This window comes from Aedes aegypti, chromosome 1, assembly GCF_002204515.2.
Source record: "Aedes aegypti strain LVP_AGWG chromosome 1, AaegL5.0 Primary Assembly, whole genome shotgun sequence".
In the NCBI taxonomy this organism is placed as follows: domain Eukaryota; kingdom Metazoa; phylum Arthropoda; class Insecta; order Diptera; family Culicidae; genus Aedes; species Aedes aegypti.
The window spans coordinates 75269808-75297265 of NC_035107.1; the positions used below are offsets into that span (position 1 = coordinate 75269808).

The 27458-nt window shown below is 42.1% G+C and overlaps 1 protein-coding gene across 1 annotated transcript in view; it reads left to right on the forward strand.

Moving 5' to 3' along the window:
* LOC5569922 (EF-hand calcium-binding domain-containing protein 1) overlaps positions 1 to 27458 on the forward strand; it is a 106733-nt gene that overhangs the window by 19945 nt on the left and 59330 nt on the right. Inside the window, exon 2 of the mRNA XM_001658771.2 lies at positions 5645 to 6202. Coding sequence (XP_001658821.2) covers positions 5784 to 6202 — 419 coding nt within the window. The 5' untranslated portion in view covers positions 5645 to 5783. The remainder of the gene's footprint in view (positions 1 to 5644; positions 6203 to 27458) is intronic.

The window sequence follows — 27458 nt, forward strand, 5'->3', positions numbered from 1 at the left end:
ACCTGGCCAAAAAGTACAAGGTAATCTGAATGTCATGGCTGGTGAATAAGTCAGCATTAATTATTACCTTTTTTCTAGAAACTTATCGCACCCCCAACAGGAGGCTCAACAGAGAACGGTGAGCTGAGAGCGGATCAGTGGGTACATTTTAGTAAAATGCATCAGTTCATGTCCACTCAGCATACATGCTATCCTCCGTTGGTTGTCAACAGTAACGGCGATGTAATCAGAAACTCACAGAGAAAACCGAAGGCGGAAGTAAGTGAAGGAATCGACAATTTAAGTGATTGCATTGTTTTTGAACCAGAGCCGGAAGTCGATGACCTGAACGGAGATGCGCAGGAGACAGCTGGCAATGATGAAAACTTCAACATAAGTGAGTACATTATGTTTGATCCGGAAATATCGTCTTCCGATGAGCCGGTACCAATGGCAACGTCTTCGTCTGTAGCTGGTCCTTCAGGATACCGACGAACCCGTGATAGCCCTGGTACAGAAGAGCCGGAAAATATGATGCAGTCGCAGAAAAAACGAAAGAAGCGTTACTCCCAACAGGACATGTTTGAGTTTTTCCGCAGAGAGTCGAAACGAAAGCGTAAAGAAACCAAAAATTGTCTTATGTTGCTAAAGTCGATAGCAGAATCACAGAACATCTCCGTTCCTTCATTCGACAACTCCAGTTCCTGGGAATCGGAATAAGTCTTTAATATTCGAACTTTTAAACTGTTTTTCTAAATGAATTATTGGAAATAAACGAATCGAACTGTATACTTTTTATTTCTTTATTATCAACTAAAAAGTCCGCTTACATCAATATCAATTATTCATAGAGTTGTACAATACTATGTTTTCCAGTTTGTTTAAAAGCTCTAAACGAAAAGCTATCCCTTCACCTGTGTCGGAAACGGGTTGAAAGTCCGCTTCATTCCGAATGTTTTGTGTTTGTTCTTCTACGTCCAGATCAGCTTCCATTATGTCATTCATATCCACACAGATATTATGTAGAACGCAACATGCAACGATTGTTCTTATGCTATTTTCTATTTTCAGTTCTAATTCTTTATTAAAAATACTTCTCCATCTGTTTTTCATCTGTCCAAAAACACATTCGACAATATTGCGCGCTTTACTGCGGAGATTATTAAATCGCTTTTTCATCGCAGGAAGTCTTTGTCCACCTGTTTCTTTGAATGGAGTTATTATAGCAATTGGGCTCAAGCTGCATGGATAACCGCTGTCCCCTAGCAGGTAGTATCCAGGAGGAGGATACAATCTCTTATAGTATAACGAACTGTTATACAGTACTCGTGTATCATGAACACTACCTGGGTAACCTACGCAAATATCTAGAAATTTGTAATTACTGTCACAAACTGCCAGACACTGGATCGAATAGGTCAATTTGCGATTGATGTACTGGTCATGTAAAGCAGCCGGACACTGAATACGAATTTGGGAACCATCAATCGCCCCTACAGCTTTGTCGAAGATCGGTGTTCTGGCTCAATTACAAAATTTATAGGCAATGTTTGCTAATACCTCTTCTCGCGGATTTCTCAATTTTGCTTTTTCTGGATTGAACTTTATTTGTCGAGTAACATTCAGAAATGACTTATCTATATTCGTTTATACAGGGTAAATATTTTGAGTTTTACGAAATTTATATTAATTAATTTAGGCAAATCAATTATATTAATAATTTTTTGAAGCACCGCCCACCTGAAGAAGTAATATCTTATCGTAAAATTTGCGCCCCTTTGATTGAGGGATAGTGACAAAGTTTTATTTGTTTTCTACTATTTCCTTACTTGATATCCAGATTTTGTACACATTTATTTCATTTTGGCAAGGGCCATGCTTTCAAAAATTCACACAAAAATGAAATTGCTTATATACGCCAAAAACCGCATTATCACTATTACTGGACAGACACACATTATTTCTACATCAGCCACTCTACTAGGTTTCCTGTAGAAGGTTTAAAAATATACCCCAAATGTTTAACAAACTACACTTTTTTATATTAAATTTAGGAGAGGGATTATAAGAGTATGTTTAAAACTACTAATTGAACTTTAACATTTACTTTTTGCAAAAAATAAAATACTGAAATCACTAGTAAGGCGAGCAAATACCTTTAAACTCAAATATGTGTTGCTTATCTTGACAGATAGGCCTATTTCGTCTGCGACTTACAGACTTCTTGCAAAAAGTGAAGTGTTTAACAAAGTTTGCTCATCACTTTGAAACACGTATATATTGCCCATAAAAGCATAACTGTCCCATATGGATTTTCGAACCAACACCTTTTTTCGTCGCAACATCCATGTTTCAACATGTATTTAACTATGCACATGAAAATTTACAAACTTTGTTTGAAAATGTTGTGGAATAATATGAAGTTGGTGTAGTCCCATATTGAAAAATAAAGGCATAACAGTCTCTATATGAACTTTTAACCGAAATAGCAACTGCGAAACATGAATTGTGTTCAAGTTTTTATTTTTTGATGATCAATAGAAGCAAAATGAGTTACCTGTGAGGTTGTGCTGAATTAATATGGCAAGAAGAAATGTACTAGAAAATCATGAACTGTAGCACGTAAAATACGGCTAAAGGTTTTCCGTCTCCTGTTCCGTTCCCTGGCTCAAAAAACAGACGGCTTTAGCGCCACCTCCGAAGAGGACCGTCTGTCGAGTTATGTTTGCCCGGCAAGAAACCCAACCTCAGGGCGGGTTTGTTTTATAAGAGTCCAAATAGCAATTTAGGAAACGATACAGAAAACTCAAAAGGTATAGTGGATCGAGATTTCTCAGTTGTAGAGGTCGCCTTAAGCGATTCTCAAAAAATAGTTGATACTGACCGTCGTTCTACCGACACAAAAAGACACCACTCACGAGTATCATCACTGGAAGAACTCACTAATTCAAATTTCCCTGTCCGCTTCAGACACGTGAGTGGAGAGACTGATTTCCCAGGCAGTCTATCCTGGCGTACAAAAAACAGAAAAAGAAACAGGTAGAACGACGCGAAACGTGAGAAATCTCGAAGACCAAAAAAACTGTTACAGGGAAAGCACTAACATATTACAAAAATACATAATCTGGTTGAGAACAGCAAAAACATTTAGAAATTTATTCTAATTTGATAACCTAGGTTTTATTCATAATTGTGTGTTCCTTTCCTCTTCTACTTCTTCTTCCTACTGTCCCTAATGTGTGTGCGGATTTGCTAAACTAATTCTATCGACATTTATCGATCATTTTCTTCTTATCTTCGAGCTCGGTTATTGTGTGGAGTTTTAACGCATGCGCATGGTTAGTTTGTTTTGGCTTATACTCACGGACCCTTTTAGATGCTGCGATGAATGCCGCCGGCAAAGCAGAAGCGACGGCCGTTCAATGGGCTGGCAAAGCAGAAGTGCTGGACGAAGAATGGGACGGCAAAGCAGGATTCCGAAATTAGCACATCGACGATGGTGGTATTGCGGCTACTACTCCAAATACGGCAACGAACTGCGACTTTTTGGATTTACTCCTTGATGAAGTGTCGCACGCCGGAAATCACGTGCGTCGGTGACGTAGGACGCAGTTGACGACGGTGGGGATCGTCGGGGGCTTCACACGTGGCCTGTCCACGAGGTAATAGAAATGGTGGTGGCCGCTCTGTCGGAACGGTTTGTTCCCTTCCGGCTTTCCCCTCAAACCGGGACTTTTGAACGCTGAAGCGTGGGGTCGAGAGCAGCGTTTAGCGAGTAGATGCGGTGTGCCGAGCTTGGGCCGTTGATCGCTAGATTTAAATTCTGGATGAAAAGCCGTCGAACGGCTGTTCGACGCATTAGCAAAAAAAATTCTCCACACAAAAAAAAAACCACAATTACCTTTTCTTATTCACAAACGCACACACAAACTAACTTGACCGCACGTAACCTTTGAACTTGGTTAACGAACTTTACTATACTACAGAAAGGAACAAAAAGTAACATTAATTTTAATCTAAAAGACTTCTCACATTTTGAAACTATTACCAATTTAAACACACCGCGACACTAAAAATATTCACGCACTCTCGCCTCTTCCACGGTCCAGGTCAAAATGGACGAGTAGAAATTCTGAAAGTCCTCAGATAAGGTGTGATTTTACATCTTCGTGGACGGAAGTACGTAAAATCACCGAAGCAATTTCACGACCTTTTCAAACGACGATCCTCATCAACTACGAATGAGAACCGATTGAAGCGCTATCTCTTTCGCTACCATTCCATCTGAATGACCTGTATCGTTCCGTCTATTTTTGGACTCCGATCTATTTATAACGATCGTTAACGTTCGGGCTTGAACTTTGAACCTTAGGCTTAATCGTGTTTCGTGGTGTAGTGTGTAAGGCGACAGGGACTTTTATAGTATTGGTAGATGGCGACTTGTACACGCAAAAAAATTGTGCGGTAAAAACTACCATTTTAGGGGGTTAACTTAAGCGCTCGCACCGGCAATTTTCAGCAGACCAGAAATGCGCTTGATTTTACCATGTCTGTAGTTGGAATCAGATTGTTGTAAATTATTTCTGTCAAATGTACCAGTAATGCGGTGGGGTGTACCGTAAACATAGTAAATTGGTCTGAATTTCCATGGTAGTTTTAAGAATGGGCGTAGTCAGCTAAAATTGTTATTTTTACTATAGAATTTTTTCCCGTGTATGCAAGTTTTGTATGCGGTTTTGGAAAAGTGCATTTCATTTTGAACTGTGATATTATATATCGCATATATTTAAGTGAACTATTGAATTTGTTAAATTTGACAATGAAATAATATATGATTAAATGAAAAATAATTTAACACGAATAATAAATTAACATTGAAGAACATGAAAAAACAATATAATTATTTAACAATTTATGTACATCTATATACATGTTGAATAAATCTTAAAATAATATTTACAAAAAAGTGACCATGCTACAGAACATTTGTATGAGAAGTCAAACTTCAAACTTTGAGCGGTGTTTTCTCAATGCCTACTTTTTCAATATGGGACAGTTATGCCTTTATAGAGGCAGTATAGAGAAGCCCAAAAAATGGTTTTGGAGCAAATGTTACAAATACTACAATGATCTTACATAAATATGTTCTCATTTTATTCGTCAATTATTAACTTGATGTGATACGGATAATCTGTAGAACACAAAATGATAGGCATACACTGATTGAAATATTCTATAGTTAAACAAACATTTCTTCAATTTTTTTGTAAGACATACAAAATTATGAGTAGGACGATGAATCGCCTGTTATAAGCAGGTATTTTTATGGGTTGAACATGTCCTACCCACTTCTAATAATACAATACAATCGGAGCGTTTTGCGTAGAAGAAATCATTTCGTCCTGATTGCCGCTGGGACTGAAAGCCGATAAAAAGCTCCCCGGAGCAAATGGAACAATATTCAACAAAATGTATTGCAAGTCATATAAAATTATCTTCCTTTGCTATCTTCCACAAAAACTATTCATTGGAAATGTCGCTGGTGTTCACATATAGTTATCCTTTACATCTCTACAAGTCCTGTTTACTCACCTTCAAACATTTCAAAATTCTTCGTATCTTCGAAGGCCATCTAAATACTCCAAATCCAACCTGTTCCTTTCAGGTCGCACGTGTCCCAACCAACTGGTACCAGTACCTAGCTCTCGCTCGTTCAAACCCCCGAAAAATTCCGTCCGACTCAACGGTTCCGGGTTTCCATAACAATCTCGACCCAACGCGAAAACAATCCGAGCAGCGTCGAAATGAATCGTTCCCGTTCGGTTCCCCCGGGCGGCAGCGGAGGCGGAGGTCAAGCGCAACAATCGGCCGTTACCAAATTGGCCTTTTTGGCTGGGGGTGGCGGCGGAACTGGCAAGGGTTCCGGTGGCCTAGCGACGGTTCTAAACACCCGCGGCGGAGCAATGATAATGAAGAGCGTTAGCATTTTTCTGGCCAGTGGCAGACGAGCCTCGGCCGTGCCCAGAGATCGGACCAAATCGGGTGAACGGGGACAATCGTTGGATAGACGAGGGCAGCAGCAACAGCAACAGCAGCAGCAACAAGGTGGACGGTTGCGAGATTCTCGTCGCAATCGGAAGATTTTGGCCAGGATGGACGAGCTTAACGGGAAGCTCAACCCGAAGATGCTGGAGATGTACAAGCGGAGGACACATTTTTCCAAGTGAGTGATTTGAAACAAACGGTTTTGAAAATTTAAAAGCTTATTTGAAATCATTCTTCTAAAAGATTATTAAAAGATTTTGGTTCTGAACCATTCATGATTTTGAGTAATTCATCAGATTCAAACGTGATGAGTTTATTTTCTTTCAGTGATTTGCATATATCGATATCTATACCATAGCATAGCATATATCGAAATCTATACCATAACTTCATAACTTGACTCATGTTCTTGCTTTTATTTGTTTCTTTGCATTGCCAGCTGTTTTATTACACTGGATGACAAAATCAAAACTGTTTGTAAGCACTTTTATCTGTTTGCAATAAATTCAATAGGGTTTAATAAACTGCTTTCAAATCGTTTCGCAGAATGTTTGTAAGTCGCACAGATTTTGAGGAACGTGTTTTTTTATTTAATTTTTGTATAGTCTTGGAAATTTATATCCTTCAAAACTTCATATAACGTGAAATTTTCGAAAAGAAAAAGATTTTAATTGTAACGCAACGTAACTGTTTTTGGCATGTTCCATTAGTGGCACTTATCGCAGCCCATAACGAGAGTAATAATGAAATAATTGTGTGAATCTGTTGACTTTTTTTCATGCCATTTCGTGACATGTAAACACAATTCCATACTTATTTATTTAGAAGACAGATATCAACATGTTTTTTTGCATCCTTCCTTTCAAAAACAGTTCACCTTCACATTAGTGTAACACAGTATTGTAAACGTTCGACATTTCTCGCGACGTGCGTTTCGCTTCCATGATCAGCAGTCAAATGATTTTTTGAACACTCATCTGCGGCTGATTTGGAGCTGCCGAACTGATTCGCCTGCAGTTCTTATAGCTGCCGAAGAAAATAAGGCTGCCGATAATGTTCGAAGCGGTTTAAAAACGTTACCTAAGAGCTTTGAACAGTTCTGACCGTATGAATCGATAGAAATGAAAACAAACAAACCCATAATTTGTCCGAGATTAATACGAGAAAATTACAAAAGAAGCGCGGCATCGGCTTAGACTGCCGAGAATACATAAATTTCCCCAATTCTTCAAGACAAATAAGAAAACATGGCTTTTTTGCGAGACAACTGCAGAAATACGAGGCAATAATTCTAATAGATGGGCTAACTCATCGATGATTTCTCGCATAACTTTTCAAAAGGATTTATTTGATATTTAGAGACTTTCTTTGTTCACTTTATCTGTAATCAATAACTGAGCCACATTAACCTCTTCTGTTACTGTTTGTGCGAAGTGCTAGCCAAAGACATCTATTGTGAAAAACTTCTCAAAAGCATTAGTTTTGCACTCATTTCAGTCCAGTTCGAAATCGTAACTATGTAAATCATCAGCGATATTAGTATCAAATTTTCAAAACTTACATCGGTAGGGGTCTTGGTTTTCTATTTACACTTGATTTCTGATCTACATGAGGCTAGGCCAGACTCTGAGGTTACTATTCTGAAAAAAAGCTTATTTACGTAACTATGAGTGGCCTGGAATTTGTTTCGAAAATATGTTGTTTACCACAAAAAATTCGGTTCAAAATTCCATCCTGACTAGCTGAAACTATCAAAATTCTAACTTGATGTGATATTTAAGTAATAATCATAACACCGGTTGTTATAAATCAGATGCAGGATGTTGTTGAAATAACTAAAATTTTGCACTGCAGCATATCAAAATTGTAACATATTTTATTACAAAAACCACTTTGGGTGAAAACCAATTAGGGTTAAAACTATATCTTTTTACTCAATTTTTGGGTAAATGTTTTTAAATGTGTAAGTCTATTTTTAGATAATGACAAATGATAATGATAATGATAATTAAATAAAATTGTTTTTATATTGTTTTTAAAAGACCGTCCATATTTAGAGACACAACAAACTTACTCGTTGTTGATTAATGTTTTACATATAATAAAGCACACTTCTATCATGTTTTTTTTTTTCATGCATCTCTAGGAGTTAAAAAAATCTTCTTAAGACTGGCCTGTATTTGTTCAAGCTCATGCCACAGTGTATGGTTTGGCACTGTGTGGGATTCGCAATGGGGCGCCTACCCACTAAAAAACAGTCTCCTAGGTACACCGTCACCGTAAAGAATTCTTCTCCGGCACCACCTTGCGGTATTACTTCGAAGAAGAGGCGACACATGCTACGCGCACCCTTCATTAAGCCCTTCGGCTCCATCATTAATTTGTTAGTTCCATTGTTAATTTGTTTCGCTTTCAGCGAATGCCATGCCATGCTGAGCCCTTCGGCTCCCATTAATAATTTGTTAGTATTCCTAGTTTGTGATCTAAACATGCCATATTCAGCCATTCGGCTCACGATACCATGGGTGCCAGAAACTCCCTGACGAAGGAAGTTCTCTCGGTGCTGGACGCGTGCCATTTAGCACTCCAGGTTCTCGCGCACTACTCGGATAGTCCCCGGCGGTGAATCTACCCTACCCCGACGAAGAGTTCCCCGGAGGTGGAAGTTCTTCCGGTACCGATGCTGCCCGGATAGGTGCCAAGGTCGATCCTGCGATTCCGGTTGGTGGATGACTTCCGGTTCACAGGTGCCCTGACGACCAATTTGGCAAGACAATTCACACCGTCTTCAGCTCAAGGCTGCACAGACTGAACAATCACAAACATTAGGCAACGGACAACACGAAACACCCAGTAGCCCAATGATGAATTTTTCGTTTGACGAAAAGTTTCTACCGACTGGAGTGGGAATCGAACCCACACTTCATGGCACAATATGCCTAAACGACTGACGCCGCTAACCGCACGGCCACGAAGCCTACAACTTCCGGTGCTTTTCCACGATCTACTCGGTCCGGTCCCCGATCATGCATACCTACCGGTTGGGTGCCGAGGTCGGTTCGGCGATTCCGGTTGGAGACTGACTTCCGGTTTACCGGCACCTCAACGACCCAGAACCAGTACTACGTCGCGTTATGCTCGGTCTAGTCCCTGGCGGTGGATCTAGCCATTTAGCTCTCCAGCATTTGTGCGCGGCTCGGGCAGTATACGACCGGGCTACGAAACCCGACCCGAGTTGTCGCCGCGCGCACTTGCTTGTTCCTCCCCGAGTAACACACATGTTATAATTGATACATATTAACTCTTATATAACAAAATCTAGTCATATAAGAGTTAATATGCATCAATTATAACATGTGTGTTCCTTGGGTCCCTCCACTTCCGCTGAAGCAATGACATTATTTTCGTCACCGCCATGTTCACCGCGTTCCACATCACCTCATCGCTACACATTCTATCCACTACGTTGTCTACGGTTACGTCAACACCGCAGACCGCTGTCATCTCGCTACGTTCCGCAGCAAAACGTGGACACTCGAAAATGACGTGTTCCGGCGACTCCTCTACGACTGGGCACTCAGCGCAGAGCGGCGACTCTGCGTGGCCGAACCTGTGCAGATATTTCTTGAAGCAGCCGTGACCTGACAAGAACTGCGTCAAGTGGAAGTTGACTTCTCCATGGGATCTGCTCACCCATTTCGCCAGATTTGGAATAAGGCGATAAGTCCACCTTCCCTTCTCAGCGGTATCCCACTCGCGTTGCCATTTCACCATCGTGTCGGCTCGGGCAATCTTCAGGGCTCCTCTAGTATTACTAGCTTCGTAGCACTCCTTATCCTCTTCCAAAACGTAGCCGATAGGGACCATTCCGGCAATCACGCATACTGCCTCCGAAGATATGGTTCGGTAGGCACTCGCTACCCGCATGGCCATCAGCCTATACGTGCTACTAAGCTTAACTTGGTTCCTCTTCGTCTTCATTGCGGTTCCCCACGCCGGGCTAGCGTACCTCAGGATCGACGTAGCCACGCTAGACAATAGCCTCCGCTTACTGCTGCAAATCGCCGAGTTATTCGGCATGATCCTGGACAGCGCCGTGACTGCCCTTGCTGCTTTCTCGCACGCATAATCGACATGGCAGTTGAAGTTCAGCCGATCGTCGATCATTACGCCGAGGTGTTTTAGCTCCCGCTTTGAGGCTATGGTGTGTTCTCCCACTGTAATCTCAGCCTTCTGCACCACTTTTCGGTTGCTGATAAGCAACAGCTCCGTTTTTTGGTGGGCTATCACCAGTTTCTTCTCGTACATCCAGTTTTCGACTGCGTCCACTGCTTCTGTAGCGAGAACCTCCACCCTTTCCAGTGAGTCACCAATGACCACAAGCGTGATGTCGTCTGCAAATCCAACGATTTTGACGCCTGTTGGCAGCCTAAGCGTCAGCACTCCGTCGTACATAGCATTCCACAACGTTGGACCCAGGATAGAGCCCTGTGGAACTCCCGCATTTACCGACCTCGACTTCTGTCCTTCGCTAGTGCTGTAGCTCAAGACCCGGTTTTCGAAGTAGCTTCCTAGTATCTTGCACAGATAATCCGGAACCTTCATTTTATGTAACGCCACAGCAATGGCTTGCCAGCTTGCACTGTTAAAGGCGTTTCTCACATCTATCGTCACGACAGCACAGTAACGGTTACCTCTTGGTTTTTTTGTCCTTGCTTTGTCGGCTGTGTCAATCACTGTTTTGATGGCATCTACCGTTGACCTTCCTTTCCGGAATCCAAACTGCCACTCCGACAGTCCACGCTCTCCCTCAGTGAACGCCATCAGTCTATTGAGGATGATCCTCTCCAACAGCTTTCCGAGTGTGTCGAGCAAACATATCGGCCGAAACGAGCCTGGATCACCGGGGGGCTTACCCTGTTTCGGAAGCAGAACCAGTTTTTGCCTTTTCCACTGTGCTGGGAAATGTCCCTCATCTAAGCAGATCTGGAGTGATGTCCGGAACATATCTGGGTTGGCCGTGATAGCTGCTTTCAACGCTACGTTGGGAATACCATCTGGGCCAGGCGCTTTCTTCGGCTTCATTTTTTTGGCCGCCTCTATGAGCTCCTCATTGGTAATGATTGCTCTTTCTTCACCTTCCTGGCCATACGGTGTCGGTGGCCAGACCGTTGGCGCGTGTTGTGGGAACAACCCGTCGACGATAATCTGCAACTTCTCTGGGCATGTTTCAGCGGGTACGGCTGGACCACTGATCTTGGCCATCGCCACCCTGTATGCATCTCCCCACGGATTTGCATTGGCATCGCGACACAACTCCTTGAAGCACGTTCTCTTGCTCAGCGAAATTTCTCTTTTCAGATCGGCTTTCGCCACCCTCAATGTTACTCTTCGCTCTTCCCTCTCGCCATCGGTTTTGGCTCTTTGCATCCGTCTCCTGGCTTGGAGACATCTTTTGCGGAGGTTGCCAAGTGTCTCATTCTACCAGTATACCGGACGACGTCTGTATTTCGGCTCGACCTTCCGTGGCATGGCAATGTCGCATGCTCGTACCATCGCAGCCGTTAACTCCTCCGATCTCAAGTTCAGAACCTGCTCTTCTCTTCTGAGGGCTTCTACGAAAAGCTCTTCGTTAAAACGTTTCGTTTTCCACATCTGCTCATGAGGTGTACTCGCTCTCTGTGAGCATTGTGTTCTTCCACCAATTCTATACCGGACCTCCTGATGATCGCTATGAGTGTACCCATCGCAGACTCTCCAGTTCAGGCTTCCCGTCAACACAGGACTACAGAAAGTGATGTCGATTATTGATTCCCGGCCATCTCTACGGTAGGTGCTGGTTGTTCCTTCGTTACCCAAGTCTACGTCCAGCCTTGCCAGCGCTTCTAGTAGACTACGCCCTCTTGGGTTGGTGAGACGGAGGATACCTCCCCATCGTCCAGATTGCCGCTGTCTTCGCCTTATCAGCGATCCAGTTACCGTTTCCAGCTGGTACTCGATACGGCTCGGTAAGGATAGCTACGTCGCACTTCGATTCCGATACGGACTTCCACAGCAGCTGTTGCGCTGTGTCACAGTGGTTGAGGTTTAGCTGAGTTACCTCCACTGCGGTTTAGAATTTCTCGCTCGCTTGAAGGCCGGGCACTTAGGGCCTCCCGTCGCGTGTCTGTTGCGACTTTTGTCCTTGCAGATCAGGCACCTTTGCTTATTGTTGCAATCCTGCGCCTTGTGACCTTCGTCGCCACACCATCTACAGAGCTTACTTCTGTCTGGTCCTTCGCAGTTTCGTGCCAGGTGGCCGTATTCCAGGCACCTGTAGCATCCCTCCGGTCTCTGGGAGATCTTCAGTGGACATACTGAACAACCGACCCGAATTTTCCCGACTTCCAGCGCTTTGTTGGCTGCGTCTACTGGGAGCTTTATCGACGCCGCCTGTGTTCCAAGCGGTGCTCTTCTTAGCCGTACTGTCATCTGCACCGTTTCCAGATCGCACTGTTCCTTTATGGCGGTCCTCACTTCCTCTTCGGTGGTGATCCAATCCAGATCCCGCAATTGGAGTGTCACTTCAGGGCACATGGCTTTCACCTGCACCTTTTCGCCCATGACTCTCTCGGTTAGCTCTTTGTATGTTGAGCTTTTGTTCACCGAGTCTTTTTTTAGCTCGATGAGCATGTCTCCCGTCTGGGTGCGTCTGATCTTCTGAACGTCGGCACCAAACTCCTTTAGTTGAGGGTCCGTCCTCATGGCCCGCAAGACTTCAGCATATGTGTCCTCGCTAGTTTTGACGACAACAGCTTCGCATTTTGCCTTCTTCCTGATTGGCCTTTGCTTTCTGGCACTCTCCTGTTTGCCTCTCTTCTTCTTGTTCCGGACCTCTTGCCATGGGATATCGCCAGGTCCCCCACTGAGCACTTCATCCGCCGGTTTTGGATTTGCATTTTTCGGCTTCTTGGGTACAGCCTGTCTTTCGTCTCCTGGTGACGACCTATGTCTTTTAGGGGTGAAACTTGGCGTAATTCCTATTCCCGCTGACCTTTCTTTCCCCTTGCTGTCTTTCCGAGGGGCTATGCCGGTTTTTGCCGGCTGCACTACCGCAGCTGCCAGGGCCTTTTTGGTCGCCGCTAACTCGGTTTCAACAGCATCAATCCTCTGCATCACTTTCCTCCAGTCCTTGACGGCGGATCCGAGGGTTCCTTGAATCCTTGCCACGAGGTCCTTAATGTCTTTGTGCACGTTGTGCCTCTTATCGACGAATTCCCGAAGCTCATCTACGACGGTTTTCGCCGCTTCCACCTTCGATTGGCTCGGGGGTAACTTCCACGCACTTTGCAGCTGATGTTGCTGCTGTCTCTCACGCTGCTCCGGCTCACTTTGCGACTTATCCCGCCGCTTCTGTTCACGTGTTCGCTGCTCGTGCAGCTCATCTTCGCCATGCTGGTGTTCCAGCTGCTGCTGTTTCAGCTCCTGCTGTTGGCCTTGCTTCGGTGGCGACCTCGGCAAGCCACTTTTTGCGAACGGATTCGCTGCTTCACCTACGTTGATGTTATTCACTTCCATGCTTAAGGGTCCCCCCTCCAAGCCGCTATCTCCACCCGTCGTAAGTAGTCGTCCTTGTGATCCCGTGGGTATCTTTGCTTGCAGTGAGGTCCACGCGAGGGCTGACACGGTCCTTCATGGGGTACCGGGTTCAGAGCCAGATCGACGCTAGTCAGGAATATCCATCTGAGCCTACTTCCACCAGCTAAGGTGGCGAGCTTTGAACGTACTAGGAGGCCTGCCACGGTTTTAACGGGACGGGGGCAACCGTTCCATTAGCCCACCTACCGTTTCAGAATAGTGTCACCCATTCTTACTAAGGAAGTGGAATAGAGCGATTGTCAGCTCTATAGCGTCGTGTTGATACAGTCCTTGACCTTGTCCTTGTCCTTGCAGCCAGTATGCCGTAATTAGGATCTTACTGGCATCGATCCTAATGTGCCGGTTGGCACTCCAATGGTTGGGCTAAGGCACTTTGAAAGCGGTACCAGGTCGCTTGTTCAGGGTTACTTGCAGATATGTGGTTTTTTGTAGAGATTCACCAGAGCCCACTGATGAACCCCCGCCACATCCTAGGTAGACCGTGCTTGAGCCCCTGGTCAGATGGACCAGACGCTCGGCCACCTCCCGAAGGAAGTACTAAAGGTGGTATTCCATACGGCTGTATGTACAAGTTTCGCTTGGGAAGGGTAAAAATCCCAAGCTCCCACCTGGCACCTCCTCGAGACGTTCGTTTGGCTTCCATGGTCGGCAGTCAATTGATTTTTCTACATTCTACCGCAATCGTCACCTTCCACACACAGCACGAGTGGTAGAATGAACATCGCCAAACACAGAAACTGTGGAATGAATGTCGTCTGACACGATGACATTTTCATAAATTTTGCACAGATTTCAGATATGTCTGATTTGAAACAACAAAAATAGTTTATGCTTACATGTTATGTCGAATGTGACACACATACAATGAAAGTAGATCTTGCTACCGAAAATGATAGAAATAAAAAAGGTACCGTTTTCTAGTGACGCCATCGTGATCAGCTGCATTTAATTGACATTTTTCTTTCGTACGTTCGTTTGACTGCTCATGTTGTGAATGCTGAAGGCAAAAGCTGCCAATTGTCAATGAAAACGTGTGATTGCTACAGTGTTGTTTGGGTATTTCTAATAACTCGAGAGGGAAATGGTACATCTGAGAAATTGTCGTATAAGATGAGTCTGTCTATTAGACCTTAAGTACATGTTGCAGAGCACTATAAACTAATGTTTGTTTTCCGTCTTCGCCACCATCTGCATAATTTTATTTTGGCATTTTAGCTTGAACTCTGGATCCTCTGAATAAATCTTGAGATTATACCAACCATACTGAGTATTATTTAATTTCTAGCCTAAGCTCGTTGAGATTATAGAAGAATTACTAAAATACTGGAAAAAAATTACCTACTACATTCGTCAACAGCATGTTGAATTTCGGTGATACATGTGGGATTCAAGGTATTTCGATAGGACTCCAGAAAATCTGGTAGTATGCCTGAATGTGAAATTTTAAAGAAGATGGTTGGAAGGTTGATAAAGTTACTTGGAATTCTGGTAGGAATTCTAAGATTTCAGTCGAAATATTTTTTGGAATTCTGTGATATTCTTTGGGATTTCGATAAAAACAATCTCAGGATTCTGGAAAGTTATTTTGAAGGAATCTTGAAATTACTAGATTTCATATGAATACCCAGATATTTCAATGAGATTCTTTGAGATTTTGATGAGAACCATACAGGTGACTATATACTGACAATTTGGTGTAAGTCGTGGAATTTAGGTTAGAACGTTGAGACTTCAATGTGAGGTAAGGTGACTGGTGAAAATTGTTTGAATTCTATGAAGATCCCCTCTGATTCCCCGTAATTCCTGATGAGCTTCTAAAAATTCTTAGTGGTATCGCAAAGATTCTAATCAGAATCCAGAAGCTCCTACCAAAAAGTTTTCTTGTAGAAAATTTGAAAATTTGCTCTCTGCTCGGTTAGTTTATCGAGAATAAAGTTACAGCTCGATGGTTGGAAGCTGTAAATGTGTACCGTTGTATACCGCGCGTTTTATTATGCGCACTTATGGGCATCCCAAAGGAAACTTCGCACGGAATTGTAGTTTTCGCATGAAGATGTTCCTGGGTTCGGCTCAAGTTAGGTAAGGTAAGTTTCATGGCCAACCATGATGTGCCAACCACACTGAAATGCAACGTCATCAATTTCAAATTGGACTTCGGGCGAGCGACCATTTGGTGAATGTGAAGACGTTTTTTGACGCGGTGGAAAAGCTGCTGTGCCCGGTGGTGATAAATGTGGTCAAGGACGGCGCAGGTGTGATCGCAAAGGAAGAAGGCATGATTAACGACATGAGCAATCGCGGTGTCCCCCTGAACATGCGTAAGGTGCTCTACGTGTCGGACCTTCGAGACAACGCTGACTGCTGCTGGTGTTGTGGTGCTGTTCCTCAAGAAAGAAGCGAGGCTCAAGAAGGATCGTTATGATGAGGATGAGGGGCAACCTGTACGAGATCGAAATCAAGGTGAGTGACTAAACTGCTAACGTTTGTCAGGTAGAACGAAACGATTTGTAGCACCGTCGCCTGGAACATCTCGGTCAAGATGGCATGGCCAAAATCGTGCAGAATCAGTTAACAACTGGCGTGGACTTCAAGCCGGGACAGAATCGATTCTGCGATGCCTGTGCCCAGGCTAAGTAGTGTCGAGAACCTTTCGATGGCTCAGGTCAAAGTGGCCCCTTGTGCGCATTAATTCGGACGTTAGCGGCCCCATCGATATTTCATTTCGTTCATCGACGACAAAACGCACTTCGCCATGATCTACCTGATGAAGCGGAAGTTGGAAGTCTTCGAAAAGTTCCAGGAGTACGAAGCCCTTGTGATCGCGCAGATGGGATTGAAGATCTCGATGCTCACTGTGGACCAAGGCCGTGAGTATGGTTCTACAGTGCAGAAAGGCTTCTACAAGAAGAAGGGTATCCAAATCGAGGATCATGCTGATAGATTCGTCGATGCCGAAAGCCATGTGGTGTGAAGCGGCACTAACGGTGAACCGCAGCCCAACAGCAGCATTGCTGGGAGACACCACACTGGCGGAATGATGGATCGGATCCAAACCGAATTTGTCGAATATACGCGTATTCGGATGCAGGTAATACGCGTGTGTCCCATCCAAACTCCGGAAGAAATTGAACGCCAAGAGTCAGGAAACCATCATGATCGAATCTATGACAAAAGGTCCTTTCGACCTTTTGTCCATAAGCCATCATGATCGGTTACGCCCCCAACGGATACCGCCTTTGGAACAGAAAATCCAGAAAGGTGGTGATTGCTCGTGACGTTCGTTTCAACGAGAACTGTTCCTCATACGCTTCTGAAATGAGGAAAAATGAGAAGCCGTTAGTAGTGTTACCATCTTACGAGTAAGAGGAGGATGCAGAACCAGCAGACGAGCTGGTGATTAAGGTTGGACCAGCAGATGAACCGGTGCCAGAAGAGCCTGCCGGTGATAAAAGCTATCACGAAAATACCGACGATCTCTTGCAGTATGAGCTTACTGACCCCGCTCCTTTCGCTAACAGATAGACGCGAATCGGTTCAGGGAGAGTCATCGAGGTGCAGCCAACGGGAGCGCAAGTTACCAGGTAAGTTGCTTGACTTTTCCACTGGTTTTTGAACCACCTCTGCCGCATTTTCCTCTGCTGTAGATGTTCCTGAGACTTACCAGGAGGCGCTGAGTCATGACGACCGTGAAGAGTGGTTGAAAGTCAATCAGGACGAGCTGCAGTCGATGGAGAAGAATCAGGTGTGGCAGCTCATGCCATGCCATGCCAACGTGAAGCCGTTGAAAACCAAATGGGTTTTTCACATCAAGGACGATGAGGACGGGCGTGCGGTGCGACACAAGGCTCGAATCGTCGCCAAAGGTTTTGAGCAGAAACCGGTTGCCAAGCTTGCGATGGGCGTCCGTGATGGCTTCTTCTTCAACCAGGTGGACGTAAAAATCGCATTTTTCATGGCGAGCTGTAGGAACATATCTACATATGCGTCCCCGACGGTGTGAAGGCAGCACTGGGAATGGCGTGTTAGCTGCAAAAGTCCCTATAAGGTCTGAAACAGTCGCTACGATGTTGAAAATAGAAGAAACTGGGCTTTGTACGGTCGAAGAGGGACTGCTGCCTGCACGTGCGGCATCGCGACGGTGATGAGGTGTTCATAAGTTTGTACGTTGACAGTCTGCTGATTGTCGGAAAAAAACCTGAGCACCATCAGGTTGATCGAGAAGAAGCTTGCGGCTGAGTTCCAAAATACCGACTGCCGTGAGTTGCGGCATTTTCTCAGGATACGGATCGACTACAACCGTAGTGAAGGGTTCCTTCGGCTGTCACAGGAATCGAGCATCGAAAAGGTACTGAATCGCTTCGTGATGAACGGATGCAGACCGACTAGGACTACGATGGAGAAGGTTCTCCAATTATCACGCGATTGCCCTGCTGCCTGTAGACCCTATCGAGAACTGCTCGGTAGCATGATGTACATCATGCTTTGTATCTGGTCGGATCTGTGCAACCCTGTCGGCTATATTGGATGGTTCCAGCAGGATTCTTCGACTACGCACTAGAATGCTCTAAAGCGAGTGGTGTGCTACTTGAGCGGGACCAAATCGCCAGGTCTCGAGAAGCGCTAGTCAGCTATGCTGATGCCGGCTAGGCGGCCAACCTTGAGGATCGAAAATCGGTAAACGGATCCATCTTCAAGGTGTACGAGTGCACCGTTTCGTGGAGCAGCAAGAAGCAATCTACCGTGTCGTTGTCTTCTAGCGAAGCTGAGTACGTTGCTCTCAGTGCAGCGGCAGCAGAGGCCGAGTGGATCAGCGGCATTCTGGAGGACCTGCACGTTGTTGCCAATCCAGTGACAAAATTGCGACTATTCGTGCATGGCCAAGAAGCTGGAAAGCAAAAGGATAATACACATCGATGTGAAGCATCACTTCATCCGGGACCTGGTCGAGAGAGGTACGTTGAATATCGAACCCATTGGCACTCATTATCAACTGGCTGACCTGTTCATGAAATCCCTGGATGTCACCCAAGTCCAACGGCTGGAAACCAAACTAGGTATGTCGGATTGAGAGGTGGTGAAATCAAAGCAATTTGATGTCGTAGTCAAGGAAAGCTTGGCAACCAAATCAACAACCGAAAGGGCTATACATTGCAAATTTTCTCTCATGCTCATTTCAAACCAACCATCAAGCTGTAACCTTATCTGCAATAAACTAGTTATACCGCTGTAAAACGCGAGTTTCTCTGCTACCTACAAGAAGAATTATAAAATTGCCATCGTAATTTACAAGATTTGGCAGGGATCCTATCGGAATCTCAAAAATTCCCACAGGATTACTGCAGATTCACAACCCGAAGCCCGTAGATTCCACCCAAAATTTCGAAACTGTCTATTGAAGTCCTAGAATTTGTAAAAAGGAACCCACGCAAATTCTGAAACAACTACTGGACTGCTAGAATTCCTACAGGGATTCCAGGATTTCCAAAATTCCTACAAGCAGGCCATATCCCCACAAATCGTGAGTGGACATATTTACGATTAAAGCCTGATTTGCTGCTGAACAGGAATCGCTAAAGAAATTTCTCACCGATTCCTTGCAGAAATTTTCTACTGCGACTCCCGTTTGAACTGACATCTCTTTTCAACTGCGTACTGCGATCAGAAAAAAGTGCTTTCTTGATCGATTCCTTACAGGAATTTTCAATGCATCAAGATAGGCCAAGAAATTACTTGTCAGCAGCGAATCAGGCTTAAATTTCTAAAAATATTTGGAGTCATATAAAAAAAACAGATTTTTCGAAAACGCAAAGAAGACATTGAAACACTGAATTCAATTGTTTATGTTCAGGGCTGGAGGATCAATGAATAAGGGAAAGACAAGTATTAAGCCTGTAATTTGAAACAAACCGATTATGCCATTTAATGCTGAATTTAAAGTAATAAATGAGAAGTAAATATTCGGACCAATGAAAAACTAACAGCAAGAAAAAAATTTCTAAAAATATAGCAGTTATTACTGAGATTTTTTTTCAATCTGGATCCGAACTTTTTTGTTAATCTTAATTAACAATTTGATGGAGCATGTGGTGGAGTTGCTATCATCATACATAGGCGTATAAAACACTAATTAATTTTCGTCATTTGAAACTAAAGTATTTGCAACCTTGGGTAATTCTGTTGAAACATAGCTTAGAAAATACACTTTCATAGCTTGCCTTTTCAATACACTGGGCAGCAAGTTCATTTGTTTCAAACTGACTTGCAGAAATTGATTCGTAATAAGTCAAAATTTATTGTCATTGATGACGTTTATGCCAAACATCACTCATGGAATAACTTGCAAAGCAATTCCAACGGCAGAATTTTATTTGATGAGTGCTTAACCGACTCTAGTCATCTTTGTAGCCAATTAGTAACTCATGCTGTTTTTGAGTCTGATCATGTCCCTGTTACATTTCAAATATCCCATGAAGCGATTCTCAATCCTATCAGCTCCACTTTCAATCATTTTCGAGCTGACTGGAATATATATATGAAACATATAGTCACGACATGAACCAGCCACCACAGGTGCAACGTCACATGCACCGTCATCACCTTTGGATCGGACCACTGCCACGTGCTATGCAACGTCAACACCTTTATGCCCAACAGCCGGAATTGCTAGGTCAGCAGTTCAATTCTACAAAACCACCGGACTGACCGTGACCGGTGTTCAGTTTATTTTTATCCGTGTTTCATTGCGTTTCGGCTTAAGTAATAAAGTGATTTAGTGAGGAAAATCTGTTAAGTGTTTTTTAAAAAGCCCGAACCGCCAGCAAACCCAGGATTGGCGCAGCCGTGCAGTGCTCGAAAAACAATTTCGCGAAAAACAGTGTAGTGACTCTGGTCTACCAGCCAGAATCGAAGTGAACCCGCGAAAGCATTCGCTAACATCGAGGGTGCAGCGGAGTTGAGGTTCCACCGCGTGAAGTTGGACGTCGAGAGAACCCACGCACAACGATTGCAAGGTGAGTGTTTTTTTTTTTCTTTATCCTCTATTCCACACCGAAATACGAGTGAAAGTGAAAACATCGCCTAGGTTGGCGTTTTATTTTTCCGTGAGTTTGAAGCCCGTTCTAAGAGAAAGGCTCGAACTCATTAAGAAATTAAAATTTGCTAAACCCCTGGAGTGAGAAGAGTTCTAAGAGAGCTTCCCCTCCAACCGAAATTGTGAAGTTCTAAGAGAATTACATTTCGGGAGTCATACGAGTTCCGAGAGATCGTACGGCTCAAAACAAACAAAACTATAGCTTGCTTTTATCTTCTAAGTGCATGTCATGCCAAAGGAGCATAAAGTAAGAAACAGTCTGAAGCAAACTCACCACTTGTTATCTAAAATTAGAAACAGCGCGTGCGTGTCTTCAGATTCAGACAGCTCTGAGTCTACCGATTCGGGAGACTTAGCACATATTCCAATAAAGAACATCCCTTCACTAGAAATCCTTTCTCTAAACGACAACAACAATATGGAAGAAGTCAATGCCAAACTGCAAACGATGATGCAGATGATGGAGGCACTGGCAAAACAACAAACAGAACATGCCACGTATTTCAGTCAAATTCAAACGCAAACAAATCAAACTCAAGAAAACGTTATCGCACATCAACCTGTAAGTAACATCGACCAGCTATTCAAAATTCCAGACCCGATCAAAATGATCCCCATATTTGACGGCAATAGAAAACAATTAAGTTCATGGCTGGAAACAGCAGAAGAAACCCTTAATGTATTAAAACCACATGTATCAGCTCAGCAGTTTAGAATGTACTTTACTGCGGTATCTAATAAAGTCCAAGGCAAAGCAAAGGACATTCTTTGCTTAGCCGGAAATCCGGACAAATTTGAAGATTTAAAGGAAATATTGACGAATGCTTTGGGAGATAGACACGAATTGTCAACATACAAGAGCCAATTATGGCATTGTAAAATGACCGAAGACATGTCTATCCATATTTACTACAAAAAATCCAAAGAAATAATTCAAAATATTAAGACTCTAGCAAAACAAAAAGATACATACAAAAATCATTGGGACGCCATTAACGAGTTCATTGAAGAGGATGCGCTAGCAGCCTTTATATCTGGACTCTCAGAACCGTACTTTGGTTATGCACAAGCTGCACGACCAAAGGATATTGAGGATGCATACGCATTCTTATGCAAATTCAAATCTAAACAAGTTGTAGCTCGAAACCTGAATCAAGACCAAAAATTCAACAAAAACAAAATATTTGAAAATAAATCCCAAGGATCATCAAATTTCAATCAAAATAAGAAACCTTTTATAAAAACCGAACATAAAGATACAACTGAACCAATGGACACAAAAACTACTCGGAGTCGGTTAACCATAAATAATCATGTAACGGAAGAAGAGGAAACTCAATCACATTTAAATTCAGAAACTGAATCTGATGAAGAAGTAGATCTAGATCTAAATTTTCACTTGGTCAACCCCACACAAAAAACAACCTAAATTACCTCCCATATTTGAAACTGAATCATCCTAAAACAAAAAAGCAGTTAAAAATATTAATCGATACTGGGGCAAACAAAAATATTATTTCACCAAACATAATAGAATCCGTTAAAACCGTACCGAATACACAAATCAGTAATGTTTGCGGAGTCAACAACGTCACTTCGAAAGGAGAACTCGATCTTTTCGGAAATACGTTTAAACCTTTGCAATTTTACGTAATGAAATTTCATTATTTCTTTGATGGAATTCTGGGGTCAGAATCCCTTGCAAAACTTAAAGCACAAATCAACTATGAGAATGAAACCATTACGTTAAGGGATAAACAATTTTCATATTCAAAATTCTACCCTGCAAAAAAACTTTACAATCATTTCATAACTATCGATACAATGAACAACGGAGACTGGTTGGTACCCACATACCAAAAACTTCATAAAAAAGTTTTCATTCAACCAGGACTATATAAAGCACATAATAATAAATCGACCATCCATGTTATTTCTGCAACCAAAAACATAGAAAATCTTCCAAAACTTCAACTGACAGTAAACAATTTTGAAACAATTCTCCCAGAAAAGATTGACTCTCAACATATTTCCAAAAATGATATAGAGTCTATAATTAGAACAAATCATCTTTCGAAACTAGAGAAACAAGAACTGCTTTGCACTCTCTTCAAACACCAAGAAGTGATCCAAAAGAAAGGAGAAAAACTTTCATGTACGTCAGCTACAAAACATAAAATTATAACAACAAACGATTCTCCCATTTATACAAAAAACTATCGCTACCCACACCACTTTAAAGGCGATATCCAACAGCAAATTGAAGAAATGCTAGACAATGGCATCATTAGGCCTTCGAAAAGCCCATACTCTTCACCGATATGGGTAGTACCGAAAAAACTTGACGCGTCAGGCAAAAGAAAGGTACGCGTCGTAATAGATTATAGGAAGCTGAACGAGCTCACTATTGACGACAGATACCCTATGCCTCAAATAGAGGATATTCTGGATAGCCTCGGAAAGTCATCGTACTTCACAACGATCGACTTAAAGTCTGGTTTCCATCAAATCCCGATGGATCCTGCCCACATAGAAAAAACAGCTTTTTCAACGGACAAAGGACATTTTGAATTCACGAGAATGCCCTTTGGCCTAAAGAATGCTCCTGCTACATTCCAGAGAGCAATGAACAATATCCTAGGAGATTATATCGGCACCAAATGTTATGTCTATCTTGATGACATAATTATTATCGGATATAATCTAAAAGACCATTTAGAAAATCTTAGCCTTATCCTGAAACGCTTATCGGATTTCAACTTAAAAATCCAACTCGATAAGTGTGAATTTCTCAAGCGAGAGACCGAATTTCTAGGGCATATAATTTCAAATGAAGGTGTCAAACCTAACCCCGAAAAAATAGATAAAATTCTGAAGTGGCCTCTACCAAAAACGCAGAAAGAGATTAAACAGTTTCTGGGTTTAGTAGGTTATTACAGAAGATTTATTAAGGATTTTTCAAAAATAACTAGACCTATGACCAAATATCTCAAGAAAGATTCATCAATCAATATAAATGATTCATCGTATCACACAGCATTTGATACGCTCAAAGGGATAATTGCCACAGATCAAGTTTTAGTCTATCCCCAGTTTGATAAGCCTTTCATCGTAACAACAGATGCTTCAGGATATGCATTAGGTGCAGTTCTATCTCAGATACAAGACAATATAGAACGCCCAATCGCCTTTGCATCCAGAACACTAAACGATGCAGAAACCAGATACGCTACCAACGAAAAGGAAGCGCTGGCAATCATATGGGCCGTGAATAAATTCAGACCATATCTTTACGGGACTAAATTTACTTTAGTAACTGACCATAAACCTCTGACTTTTATTAAAAGTTCAGAGAAAAATCAAAAAATTTTGCGATGGCGCCTAGATCTGGAAGATTATGACTACGAAGTCAAGTACAGAGAAGGCAAATCAAATGTAGTAGCAGATGCACTAAGCAGAATGCCTGTTGAAGTAAATATTAATGAAACCAATAATGATGAAATTCCTTATTTTTCAGGTTCCGAAGATCTTGAAGATGATGCAGATTCCATTGCCAATAACTCCCCTGAATCCCATGATTCCCTTGATTCCCAAACTGTTCACTCAGCTGATGATTCAGCTAATAACTATATTCATTTCACGGAACGCCCTTTAAATTATTTCAAAAATCAGATAATATTCCGTATTTCCCGTATAGATACTATTATCCAAGAAACCCTTTTCCAGAACTACCATAGAACAATAGTATCTCAGAAAACCTACACAAAAGAAAATATCACACATCTTTTGAAAACCTTCCACAATGGTAGACAAACAGCCCTTATGGCACCAGAAAATCTTATCCAGACGGTACAGGAGTCCTTTAAAGAAAACTTCAATCAAAAAGGTCATTTCGTTTTTACTAACAATATGGTCGAAGACGTGCAAAATGAAGAAAGACAGAATCAAATAATAATAAATGAACACAATAGAGCTCACCGAGGTATAACTGAAGTCGAAGCCAAAATTAAAAGATCATATTTTTTCCCAAATATTTACTCAAAAATCAGAACCTTTATAAACTCATGTGAAATATGCAATACCCACAAATATGAACGCAGACCATTTAACATAAAAATTTCACCCAGGCCAATAACAGAAAAACCATTAGATAGAGTCCACATGGACATATTCATCATGGATAAATGCAGCTTCTTATCTCTAATAGATTCATTCTCTAAACATTTACAGTTAATAGTTTTGAAATCGAAAAATCTTGTACATGTGCAGAAAGCACTAGGAAAATATTTCAGCTCCTTTGGAGTACCCAGAGAAATTGTCACCGACCATGAAACCACTTTTCAATCAATTCAACTAAGAAATTTCCTTAGCCAGCTAGGGGCACAAATTCATTACGCCGCTTCGTCAGAATCGAATGGACAAATAGAGCGTACACATTCTACTATAATAGAAATTTTTAATACCAACAAGCACAAATTCAGAGGAATGGGTACAAAATCAATTGTAAAATTATCCGTTGCATTATATAACAACTCTGTACACTCTTCAACTAAATATACTCCAAATGAAATATTGTTCAACCAGAATAATATTGTTAACCCGGAAGAAATTATAAGAGACGCCCAAGAGCTATTCCTTAAAGCAAAATTGAACATGGGTAAAGCACAAAAACAAATGATTTCTCAAAATTCTAATAAGGAAGACCCTCCAATTATAAATGATGGGCAAGAAGTTTATGTTATTCCAAATATTCGCACAAAGACTCAACCCAGAGCCAATAAAACAAATGCAAATGAAGTCACAGACAGAACATTCAAAAACAACCGTCACATTAAAAGACATAAAAACAAAATCAAAAGACCGAAAAAAATGTAACACCATTTACTTTTATAACTTTTTGCTTCCAGATGCTTCACTACTTTATCACATTCACCCTCATTCTCACAAACATCTCATGTCAAGACCTAACTATCAGGAATCTTCATAATGATTTGATAATGATGCAAAAAAACAGCCTATGTAGAATTCAGACAGGAAATATCCGAGTTGTACACCCGATCAACCTAACAGACATAGAAATTACTATCAATCAACTCACAAATTTGGTGTATCGTAAACAAAATAATAACGCTTTATTTGAAATTAGTAAATACAAGATACGAGAATTGTACTCTAATTTTATGCAAATCAAACCAATATCGCACAAACGGTCCAAAAGATGGGACATCATCGGCACAGCGTGGAAGTGGATAGCGGGCAGCCCAGATGCTCAAGACCTACGGATAATCGACAGAAGCCTCAATGAACTTGTCAACGAAAATAATCATCAAGTAAAAATTAATCACCAAATCGGCAAAAGAATTTCGGAACTTACAACCACCATCAACGAACTAATCGAAAAACAACAAATCAATCAAATCATTCTCGATGAACTTGACGTCATCACCACCATACTGAACATAGATACACTCAACAAAATTCTAACAAGCGTTCAAGAAGCGATACTCTTTTCTAAAATGCACGTCACAAACAGCAGAATGTTATCTGGCAAAGAAATTCATCTGATCAAGGATATACTCAGAAATCAAGGAGTCCAGCTAGACATCCCGGAAGAAGCACTCAATTTTGTTACACCAAAAATGGCAACTAGCGAAAATACTTTACTCTACATATTACATGTTCCAGAATTGGAGACAGAAGAATCGACAATCATGCGAATCCACCCATTGAGTCAAAATGATTCGATTATTAAGACTTACCCTCAATTCCTTATCAAACAAGCAAAACAACTCTTCACCACTGCAAAACCAGACGACTACGTCCAAAGACACAGTTTTATCAAAGAATTCAAGGATCTGTGTATTTATCCACTCATCATGGGAACTGAGCCACAATGTCTCATGGAAATCAACGCAGAAACTACAACCAAACTAATAACCAATAACAAAATTCTTATCTCAAATGCAAAAAACCAAGAATTACGCTCAAATTGCGGTCCTAGCGACAGATACTTATCTGGAAATTTTATAGTATCGTTCTCAAATTGTACAATCGAATTTATGGACCAAAATTTCACATCTACCGAAAAAATAAGTGAAAGCGAGTCTATTCAAGGAGCATTACACAATCTGCAGATAAACAGCGAGATTTTGCAAAATCATGACGTTGCAAAAATAGAAAAAGCCACCCTTCTGAACAGACGCAAACTGGAAAAAGTATCTCTTCAACACGAAACCGACCAGATTTGGAAATGGAGTCTATTAGGAGGAACCGCTCTGATGTCGACTCTACTATTCTTCACCCTTTACCTTATCTTCATTCATTTAAGGTTTACCCACAAAAGGACATCGAGGAAAACCCACCAAAGGAAGCCTGAAACCAAATCACCAGGACATGGTAACCAGGAGCTGAGTATCGAGGACGACACTTCTTCACCCCCCGGAGGAGTCACGACATGAACCAGCCACCACAGGTGCAACGTCACATGCACCGTCATCACCTTTGGATCGGACCACTGCCACGTGCTATGCAACGTCAACACCTTTATGCCCAACAGCCGGAATTGCTAGGTCAGCAGTTCAATTCTACAAAACCACCGGACTGACCGTGACCGGTGTTCAGTTTATTTTTATCCGTGTTTCATTGCGTTTCGGCTTAAGTAATAAAGTGATTTAGTGAGGAAAATCAGTTAAGTGTTTTTTAAAAA